Here is a 10,837-nt window from a genome sequence, read left to right as displayed (position 1 = left end):
TGGTCTCTTTCCGGCGGAGTCCGGGAAGTGAACACGGTGTTGGAGTAATGTTTGCGCAGGTTGCTCTCTAGTTTCTCTCTCGCGCTTTGCCTCCTCTTCTCGCTCTCTTTTGCGAATAAGTTAGCCACCATACTTGCTAGTCGCTTGCTGCAGCTCCACTCATATTTTACCTTGCCTTACCTATAAGCTTAAATAGCCTTGATCGCGAGGGTGCGAGATTGCTGAGTCCCTGTGGCTCACAGATTACTATTACACCAGATGCAGGGCCTGATGATTCCGCTCCAGGAGACGCGTCTGAGCTCAAGTGGGAGTTCGACGAAGACTCTCAACGTTACTATGTTTCCTTTCCCGATGATCAGTAGTGGTGCCCAGTTGGGGGTGAACGGGACCGTTGTCGCATGTTGGGTTCTCTTTTATTTTGGCACCGTAGTCGGGCCATGAGTGTTTGGATGATGTAATGTTATTTATGTACTTGATTGACGTGGCGAGTGTAAGCCAACTATGTTATCTCCCCTTTTATTATTATATTACATGGGATGTTTGTGAAGATTGCCTAACTTGCGACATATGCCTTCAATGCGATTATGTCTCTAAGTCGTGCCTCGACACGTGGGAGCTATAGTCGCATCGAGGGTGTTACATCAGGTTTATCCTGAACACCCCAGCACTAGTGGCATGGGGGCAGAAGCCGATGACTGGCCATCTCTCAATTTTTTGATAAACGGCCGCACAGAAAGTAATATTTTTAATTCAAGCATTGCTTAGCGCATATGAACAAGTTTTCAGCGCACAGGATAACAGGAGCGAGTTCATTCAAAAATTACATCCTTGGTACATTCATCCACCATAAGGCGGGCACCAGCCAGAACATCCTTGTAATAGTTCTCGGGCTTGCGATGCTCCTTCCTCGGTGGCGGCCCGTCCCTCACTAGCTTCTCACCATCCAGCTTACCCCAGTGCACCTTTGCACGGGCAAGGGCCCTACGGACTCCTTCGATGCAGACGGAGCGCTTGATGACCTCGAGCTTGGAACAAGCCTCCACCAGCTGCCGCACCAGTCCGAAGTAGCTCCCAGGTAGGGCCTCTCCAGGCCACAGCCAAACTATGAAGCCCTTCAGGGCCTGTTCGGCCGCCTTGTGGAGCTCGACCAGCTGCTTCAGCTGGTCGCTCAAGGGCACAGGGTCTCCGGCCTCAGCGTACTGAGACCAGAACACCTTCTCCGTCGAGCTGCCTTCCTCGGCTCGGTAGAATGCGCCGGCATCGGATACGCTGCGGGGAAGATCTGCAAATGCCCCTGGAGAGCTCCGGATTCGGGTAAGTAATAAGTAGTTTACTTTTATATGTCTGCTTTGCATAGAGAATGCCTTACCCGCCGCTATCTTTTTCACCGCACCCAATTCCTGGAGGGCCTTCTGGGCTTCGGCCTTGGCAGATTTGGCAGTTTTAAGGGCCGCAGCAAGCTCGGACGCTCACGTCTTTGAGTCAAGCTCCAAACTCTCATGTTTTTTCATGAGAGCCTGAAGCTCTTGCTGCACCTCGCCGACCTGCACCTCAAATTTCTCCCGATCGATGCGCTCCGTGGCCGCTCTCTTCTTGGCCTCGGACAGCGCCTGCTTGAGGGTCGCCACCTCAGTTGTGGCCCCTACAATAAGCATTATACTCCTGTCATTTTTTGCAATTGCATCTTCTTATAGGCATTTTTTCTATAAGGTATCTCTTACCTTCTTTCTCCTCGAGCTGCCGTTTGGCAAGGCCGAGCTCTTGCTCGGTCCACTCGAGGCCCTGCTTCAGGGCACCCACCTCCGCAGTCAGTGCGGCGGTGGCCAGCAGCGAAGCCTGCATATGTATGTTGACTCATTTTTAGTTAGACTCCTGCGATATTTCATAGATCCTCTATTCGGCTTTTCTTTCCGAACGCCAAACAGAGCATCAGGGGCTACTGTCTATGCGGTAATATTTTTACATATTTCTACTTACCTCGAAGCCTGTTAAAAGGCTAGCACAAGCTTCAGTCAGTCCGCTTTTGGCGGACCGAACCTTCTGGACCACCGTACTCACAATGGTACGGTGCTCCTCGTCGATGGAGGCGCCCTTAAGCACCTCCAGCAGATTGTCCGGCACCTCTGGTTGGGCGGAGGATGCCGACTCAATAGGCTTGCTCCTCTTGGCAGGAGTTCGCCTGCCGCGGTCCGGAATCGTTGATGATTCCGGCGCGGTGTCCGGCTTAAAGCCGGACTTGGAGCCCTGGGGGGTCTTGTCCCCTTTACTCCTGGAGTCCGGGAGGTCGCCTCGCGGCTCCTCCTGGACCACCTCCTCTTGCCCCAGAGCTTGTCGCGACGCCACTTCGGCGTCATCCGCAGCACAGGGGGAGGCAGCGGGCGGAACTGAATTCACGTCCGATGAATCCAGGGAGCCGCTCGACGACTCGTCGAGCCCGTCCTTGGGCGGGTTGCACGATTATATTCGACATTAGGGAAAGCTGTGCAACAAAAGGAATATCATGAGTTACTCTGGTATCCGAACACTTACGATTTCGCCGGACGCTTGGCCCTGTCCGGCCACTCCTCTTCGTCCTCGTCGGCGTCGGGGGCGTAGTCCGGCGGAGGGGTTTTCCTCTTCTTGGACCCCTCGGCCTCCCCTACTGGGGTGGCCTTCCTCTTCTTTCCTCCCCCCGCTGGAGGGGGAGAGGTTTCTTCTTCCTCCTCCTCGTCTTCACGGGAGGAGTGCGTCTCGGACTCGTCGGACGACGAGTCCGACACCACCATATGCCGGGAACTCTTTCGAGTCCCCGTGGCCTTCTTCTTCTTGGCCTTCTTCTCCGGCACCACATAAGGTGCCGGAACCAGCAGCTTCATTAGGAGAGCAGGGGCTGGGTCTTCGGGCAAGGGAGCCGGACAGTTAATCAGTCCGGACTTCGCCTGCCAATCCTGTCAAAGGTGAGGGAGTTTAGATCCTGCATAGAGTCAAACTATGAAGAAAACTTGACATCCTGTAAAAGATGAAAATATTTTACCTCGCCAGCAGGACGCTGCGAGCTGAATCCGCGGTCTTCGGAGGCAGACGTGGGAGCCTCGGCGCCTTTGGTTAGCCCCTTCCAGACATCTTCGTACGTCGTGTCGAAGAGCCTGCTCAGAGTTCGGTGCTGCGCCGGGTTGAACTCCCACAAATTGAAGTCCCGTTCTTGACACGGAAGGATCCGGCGGACGAGCATGACCTGGACTACGTTGACAAGCTTGAGCTGCTTGTTCACCAAGGACTGGATGCATTTTTGCAGTCCGGTCACCTCCTCTTCGTCGCCCCACGACAAGCCCATCTCCTTCCAAGACGTGAGCCGCGTAGGGGGTCCGGATCGGAATTCAGGGGCTGCGATCCACTTCGGATCGCGTGGCTCGGTGATGTAAAACCACCCTAACTGCCACCCCTTCAGGGTCTCCACAAAGGAGCCCTCGAGCCATAGGACGTTGGCTATTTTGCCCGCCATGGCACCCCCGCACTCCGCCTGGTTGCCGCGCACCACCTTTGGCTTGACGTTGAAGGTCTTGAGCTAGAGGCCGAAATGGGGACGGATGCAGAGGAAAGCCTCGCACACGACGATAAACGCCGAGATATTGAGGATGAAGTTCGGGGCCAGATCGTGGAAATCTAGGCCATATAGAACATGAGCCCGCGGACAAATGGGTGGAGAGGAAAACCCAGTCTGCGGAGGAAGTGGGGAAGAAATACTACCCTCTCATGGGGCCTTGGGGTGGGGAGAAGCTGCCCCTCCTCAGGAAGCCGGTGCGCGATGTCTTTGGATAGGTATCCGGCCTTCCTTAGCCTTTTGACATGGCCCTCTGTGACGGAGGAGACCATCCACTTGCCTCCCGCTCCGAACATTGTTGGAGAAGGTTGAGGTAGGAAGTGCGGGCTTGGGCGCTGGAGCTCGGCTGCGCAGAAGATGGATAGGCAAAGGAGGAAGAAGGCGTAGGTAAAAAGGTGGATCCTTATCCCCTTATATGAGCGGATGCGACTATGCGTCCCCACCAGCCTAGTAAAACTCGCTTGCCTCCCAAGCGCCGTGATAAATGGCGTGGTTGGGTTACCCACGTCCGTATTGATGAGAATCCCGTAAATGGGGGACACGATCTCTGCTTTGACAAGACGTGCCAAGCAAACCGCCTCACAAAACACGCTGAGGTGGAAAAGTGAAAACAATTCGAATAAAGGCTTGGCCGTAGTGTGATGTCACGCTGCGAAATACGTCAGCAGATTAGATTTGTGTTAATATTATTCTCTCTATGGCAATACGTGGAAACTTATTTTGCAGAGCCGGACACTACTCTTGGTGTTTACAAACTGTTATGAAGAATTTGGAGGAGGAACGCGCCTTGCAATGCCGAAGACAATCTACGCGCCGGACTCGTCGTCATTGAAGCCTGGTTCAAGGGCTACTAAGGGAGTCCTGGATTAGGGGGTGTTCGGGTAGCCGGACTATACCTTCAGCCGGACTCCAGGACTATGAAGATACAAGATTGAAAGACTTCGTCCCGTGTTCGGATGGGACTTTCCTTGGCGTGGAAGGCAAGCTTGGCGATGCGGATATTCAAGATCTCCTACCATTGTAACCGACTTTGTGTAACCCTAACCCTCTCCTGTGTCTATATAAACCGGAGGGTTTTAGTCCGTAGGACAACTTCATCATACAACAACCATATCATAGGCTAGCTTTTAGGGTTTAGCCTCCTTGATCTCGTGGTAGATCTACTCTTGTACTACCCATATCATCAATATTAATCAAGCAGGATGTAGGGTTTTACCTCCATCAAGAGGGCCCGAACCTGGGTAAAACATCGTGTTCCTTGCCTCCTGTTACCATCCGGCCTAGACGCACAGTTCGGGACCCCCTACCCGAGATCCGCCGGTTTTGACACCGACACCCATCCTCTTGATAAAATAAGACATCATGTGATGATCCTTCAGAATGCTTGTCAGTTTCACTTGGAGGAATGTAGCCCAATGGAGAAACCCGGTATACAACTGACCATTCTTGTAGATCTGGTCTAGACTTGCACGGGTATTCCAAATAATATACTTGAGTAACTTGAGAGGCCATCACAAATGGATCAAAATTAGAGAGCCTGGATGTGTGATTTATCTCTACCAATCCCAAGTTTTCAGTCCGCTTAACTCCAGCGGGAGTTGGATCAAACCAGCGACACTTAAACAGGACAAGCTCAAGTCCAAGGCTACCTTCCCAAGTTATTTTGATTATGTCTTCAATTACACCATAATAATCAAGTGGGTTTTCATATTCATCAAGCGCAGGCACACACACTCCAGTATTGACTGTAGCTAATTTTGACTTCTCATACTTTTCTGAACGAAACCGAAATCCGTTCACATCATATATTCCATAGGTTTTCACTCGTGTACGAAAGCCATATGACATTTCACGTAAGGCATTGTGAATGCTAGATGACTTCGCGCACTGCAAGATATAGTTACTCATATTAGTTTGAGTTGAGTTTAGAATTGCATTACATATAGTTTCAAGTGGTCAAGAGCCTTACTTTAGTTTTAAACCAGTCAAAAAAGTTAGGACCATGATTTCTAGAACGGCCTGCTTTCCGGCCTTTTAATCTTAACTCACGACGTTGCTTCTCTGTAGGCACAACTCAGCTCCTCCATTGTTCCTTATTGAACTCTCTAAATAATAAAGTTTGTTCAGTTTGTGTCATAGATGTTACTAAATGGATAAAAAAGTTAAAGAAGAAACATACTCGAACAAATCCTCCATCTCCGGGATGTTTATCAATATGTACAAGAATGCAGCCTTATACTCTTCTGTTGAGAGCTCATAAGTTCCTTGAGGACTCATGCATCGACCAGGGAATTGAAATATGCCAAGGTTGCATTTGGCTACAAATGTAGAGGTGCCGTCATCATAGCAAGGCACCTTGTTCCTAACTGTTCGGGCATTGTGTTTGAAATACAAGGAGAGAAAATTGGTTGCCTCCTCAACTAGATAAGCCTCAATAATGGAACCCTCAACTCGAGCCTTATTGCGTACTTTTGATTTAAGTTTCCCTATACATCTGTTAGTGCAGATAAAGTAATTATGAGAAAAAAATCAGGACTCAACGTTTTATCAATCGAGCTTCATAAGGAAAATGGATGTTACCTTTCATAGATGTACATCCATCGAGCTAATACAGGACCTCCTAGCCGAGCTTTGTATGGAAGATGTATGATTAAATGTTGCATGGGATTGAAGAAACGAGGAGGGAATATCTTCTCCAATTTGCATACAAGAACAACAACATTCTCCTCAAGTGAACGTATGGTATCCTTGCTAAGTTCTTTTGCACATAGCTGCCTATAGAAATAACTTAGCTCTGCTAGACACTTCCATATGTCCTCTGGAAGGAAGCCACGAAATGCAACAGGAAGTAGGCGTTCCATGAAGATATGGTAATCATGACTTTTGAGGCCAAAAATCTTTCTGTGTAGTAGGCTAACTCCCCGTCTAAAGCTTGATGCATACCCATCAGGGAACTTCAGCTCTTGGAACCATTTCAGAATGGTTATCACATCCTTCTTATCGATGACAAAAGGTGCTCTTGGCTTCTCCCACTTCCCATTGTCTTTCAATTTCAAGTGCATCGAAGGACGGTTGCAAATTTCAGCTAGATATTTTCTTGCCTTCACATTATCTTTAGTTTTATCAGGAATGTCAAAGCATGTGTTAAATATAGCTTCAGCTACATTTTTTTCATTGTGCATCACATCGATGTTGTGTCGGAGCTTCAACTTTTTGAAGTATGGAAGTTGCCAAAAGCAGCTTATGTGAGTCCAATTGTGCAATTTATTGTAATTGAAGGTGTCATTCACATGTCTGTACATGTGAGATTCCACTTCCTCTCCTATTAAATGCCTTGGAGGCCCTTCTAACACTATTGTATCCTTTCTAAACGAATTGGCCTGGAATCTGAATTCATGATCTGGAGGTAGAAAGCGCCTATGACAATCAAACCAGCAAGGCTTCCACCCGTATTGAAGAGTAAATGCTTTGGAATCACTCATGCATTCGGGGCATGCTAGCTTGCCATGGGTGCTCCACCCAGCGAACATACCAAAGGCAGGAAAGTCGTGGACTGACCATAGAAAAGCCGCTTTCGTTGGAAAGTTTACCTTGTGATAAGCATCCCATGTTTCAACCCCCGTCCACAATTGCATCAGTTCATCAGCTAAAGGTTGCATTAGGACACTCAAATTTTTTCCAGGATGTTCAGGACCAGGGATAACAAGGCTAAGGAATATGTACTCTGGTTTCAAGAGAATACCCGGTGGAAGGTTTAATGGAGCTACAAAAATAGGCCAGCAAGTATATGGAGCAGCATTCAACTTGTATGGTGTAAAACCATCACCGGCTATGACAAGACGAACATTTCTAAGATCTTCTGCAAATTCTGGGAAGTCCTTGTCAAACCCTTGCCAAGCTTCACCATCGATAGGGTGGACCATCTTACCAGAATTGGAACGACTATGTGACTGCATATGTTTTGCTGTTTCCTCGTGAGCATACAACCTCTGTAATCTATCTTTAAGAGGGAGATATTTCAACACTTTATGTGGGACTTTATTCTGGCCTTCCTCATAGCGAGATGTACCGCAGATGTCACACTTGTCTTTATGCTCATGATCTTTATAGTACAACATGCAATTATTTTTACACACATCAATCTTGACATAAGGCATACCAAGGCCTTCTAAGAGTTTCTTAGATTGGTAGAAGTCCTTGGAAAAGTTAGCACCCGGAGGCATAAGTTCATGGATGATTTGTAACACATCATCATATTCTGCAATTGACATATTGTACTGAGATTTCAGTGCTAGCAAACGAGCTACTGCAGAAAGACGCGAGTGTGTTGTGTTCTCATGGACAATTTCATCAGCACTGCTAACCATCCTATAGAAAGCCTTGGCAGAGGAGGTTGATTCTTCATCAATCGGTGGAGGACAGTTGCCACCTAGGTCAACTAACATATTGTCCATTCGGTCAATTTCATCATGCCTCGCACAGTTTGTGGCAGAGGAAGATCCCTCTTGTCTAGGAACATACTGCTCACCATGTTCTATCCATGTTTCATAGTTTTCCCTGAACCCGTATTTATACAAGTGTTTCTCTACCTCATCCCTACTGCGCTTATTATAATTACGACACTTGGCACATGGACACTTGATTTTACCACCTTCGGCTACGCCTGGAAAAGAGAATGCATGCTCTAGAAATCGGCTGGTTTGTTCAAGCCATAGGTTAGAGGGAATTTGACCATACTGCCAACCATTATACATCCATGCACGATCTGCCATTTAACAAATTCTGTGTTGAAAATGGAATAGATCAGCTATTTGCTTATTTAACCTCAACATATCATACTTAATATGAGTTTTTTAGCAACAACAATACATGTATAGCAATTGGAAGCAAACAGATGTACACATAAGATAAAAATGTAATGCTGAAAGTTTAATGCTTACCAAAGACTTGCTGAAATAGTGAAAAATATGGAGTCACCAAGCTGGCTAAGAAACTCCCAAAATCCACTAGCAAATCCAAGATCTAATCCTATTACACACAACATAACAATTTAAGATAATTAGCATAAGGATAGTAGGAAATGAAAAAGAAAGAGCTCAAAAAACAATCGCAGCAGCAAAATAATAAAAACCTTTGGTAAGCATTATCAGACTAGAAAACAAGACATGCATAGAATATATTTGAGAAATCAACCAATATTAAACGACAACAAGCATGTAGTACTGACCACTACCTTGACAATCAGCAGTTTAACTATGTTTTCTTTCTCGTCAACAAGTGAAATAACTTCAGAAGTCTTGTAACCTGGGAGATGTAAGCAAAAGATTTGACTTAGATTTTGGTATTTGGTAGTCTAATCAGCAAGACAAAGTATTTGATAGTCTACTAAAAAATCAAGTGCCAAATCAGGGTAGGCGTACAGATTTGTATTTTTTTCAGCACAAATCTGATAGGGCCTAATACTATGTCGTGGATGGGTAACTACCACAATCCCCAAGTCTATCAAATCCATCTTATTCCTACATGGATTAGGCATGTACTACCAGCAACGGGGGTAACAACCACAACCCCCAACTCTATCAAATCCATCTTATTCCTAGATGGATTAGGCATGTACTACCAGCACAATGAAAGATTCAGCCATATAGGCTCCTCCGCCACTTACCACAAACAAATCTCATATACCATATGAGCGTCACCTGTACAGGAAAGGGTGGTACCTGGATTGGAAAGGGCGCCGCTCAGGGAAGGATGCGGTGGTCGAGCGACGGCGGCCACGGGGTCGTTGACGACGACCCTCTTCCGGAAGCCGCGGGAAGCTTTGCCGGCGACACTTCAGAGGCAGCGGGTCGTTGGGCTACTGACCAGCGAATCAGGCGGAGGGGGCGGACGAGAGGATGGAAGAGGCGAGGGATTTAGGGGCGGAGGGGGCGAACGAGAGAATGGAATAGGCGAGGGATTTGGGGGCGCAGCCGACGGCGAGGGATTCGGGGCGCAGCCGGCCGCCGGCCGATGGAGAGAGAGCTAGGTTGGGGGCTGAGATTTGGGGGAGAATGTTCGTGAGTGAGCTAGGTCTGGGAGCGATCTGGGATAGAGCCCATATGTTCTTTTTTTTCTGAGAAAAACGGCGGGCTCAAATTGGCAAAGCGGCGGGACATGGGCTACCTTTGGCGCAAATTAGATGAATTCGTGGCGCCAAATGGGCTATTCCTGTGGGCCGAGAACCGACCGACAGGTATATTATTATTCCTGTGTGTCGATGGACGAGCGCACAGGAAAAGAAATCTATTCCTGGCGTGCAGTTGCGGCCCGACAGTAGAAGCCCATTTCCCTGTGCGCTAACGCGGGCCCGATATGAAAATAAAAGACTCACATAAATATTTCAGTTTCTGGTAGTGACTACATCAAATCACGTACTCTCTCGATCTTCATAAGGATACTATAACTTTTATCTCAAGTCAAATAGTACAGAGCTTGATCAAATTCGTAGAGAAAACTACCAACAACCACAACAACAAATACATATTGTATTAAAATATACTTCCTTCGTTTCTAAATATTTATTTTTCTAAAGATTCCAACAAGTGACTACATACGCAACAAAGTAAGTGAATCTACCCTCTAAAATATATCTACATACATTCATATGTGGTAGTCCATTTGACATCTTTGAAAAGACAAGTATTTAAGAACAGAGAGAGTATAATTTATTACGTATGCATTTTTTAGTTCATTGTTATCAAACACTGCATCGTTTGACTTGGACAATTTTTTTAGGAATTTCCTTTAGAGAATGAGGGAGTACTATATATTTTGAAGTAACCTAGTTTGGCGTCCATGAACGTGCATCAGCACGGGAATCGGTCGGCCCGTAGCTGTTAGCCGCAAGACTTTAGTTACGCAAAGTGCGAAGTGGAACTAATGGTCTTTTTTCCTTACGAAAATCGAATTACATCCATTCCTTCAAACTACATTACTGCTAATATGCAAAGACCGTGTCCACCTACCTCTACCAACCCAGCGTCGGTCAGAGTTTGACTACGATGCTTCATTTTGGGTAACAGATAGTGCACGGCAGTGGACGTTCAACGCTGTAGGCAAGGCGAACTAGTATTTTACTGAGCCGGATACGAACAGTTGGAAGATCTTCTTGTTACTTCAGCAGCCTTGACTAATGATGCACTATAGTACGTCTGCAAGTCCAAACCATCATGTTTCTACGGCAGAACTTTTCCCGCTTGCTGGTTAATTCTGACA

The 10,837-nt window shown here is 47.1% G+C and overlaps 2 protein-coding genes across 2 annotated transcripts; both read right to left on the bottom strand.

The window, feature by feature from the left end:
• Window positions 1-4,706: 4,706 nt before the first annotated feature.
• LOC147981299 (uncharacterized) lies at window positions 4,707-5,511 on the bottom strand. The gene has a single exon (XM_087513924.1). The coding sequence runs from the start codon at window positions 5,486-5,488 to the stop codon at window positions 4,802-4,804; it is 687 nt and encodes a 228-aa protein (XP_087370050.1). The 5' UTR covers window positions 5,489-5,511; the 3' UTR covers window positions 4,707-4,801.
• Window positions 5,512-5,717: 206 nt separating this feature from the next.
• LOC147981298 (uncharacterized) lies at window positions 5,718-9,193 on the bottom strand. The gene is made up of 5 exons (XM_087515926.1): window positions 9,124-9,193; window positions 8,814-8,884; window positions 8,521-8,602; window positions 6,161-7,838; window positions 5,718-6,074 (listed from the first exon to the last, which is right to left on the bottom strand). Exons 1-5 carry the CDS (start codon window positions 9,191-9,193, stop codon window positions 5,726-5,728), a joined length of 2,250 nt encoding a protein of 749 aa, XP_087372052.1. The 3' UTR covers window positions 5,718-5,725.
• Between the last annotated feature and the right edge of the window lie 1,644 nt (window positions 9,194-10,837).

The sequence above is a fragment of the Triticum urartu genome, chromosome 3A (assembly GCF_056163025.1).
Source record: "Triticum urartu cultivar PI428250 chromosome 3A, HENAU_Tu73, whole genome shotgun sequence".
Classification (NCBI taxonomy): domain Eukaryota; kingdom Viridiplantae; phylum Streptophyta; class Magnoliopsida; order Poales; family Poaceae; genus Triticum; species Triticum urartu.
Note: the sequence above shows the minus strand (reverse complement) of the source record. Positions and strands in the feature narration are given on the sequence as shown.

Bases quoted from the DNA above. Each gene is read 5' to 3' on its own strand.
- LOC147981298 (XM_087515926.1), bottom strand. From the start codon at position 9,193: ATGCCTAATCCATCTAGGAATAAGATGGATTTGATAGAGTTGGGGGTT. The intron at 7,839-8,520 runs GTAAGCATTAAA...TGTCAATTGCAG, and splicing joins ACTATTTCAGCAAGTCTTTG to AATATGATGATGTGTTACAA. The intron at 6,075-6,160 runs GTAACATCCATT...CTGCACTAACAG, and splicing joins TGGATGTACATCTATGAAAG to ATGTATAGGGAAACTTAAAT.
- LOC147981299 (XM_087513924.1), bottom strand. From the start codon at position 5,488: ATGAGTAACTATATCTTGCAGTGCGCGAAGTCATCTAGCATTCACAAT.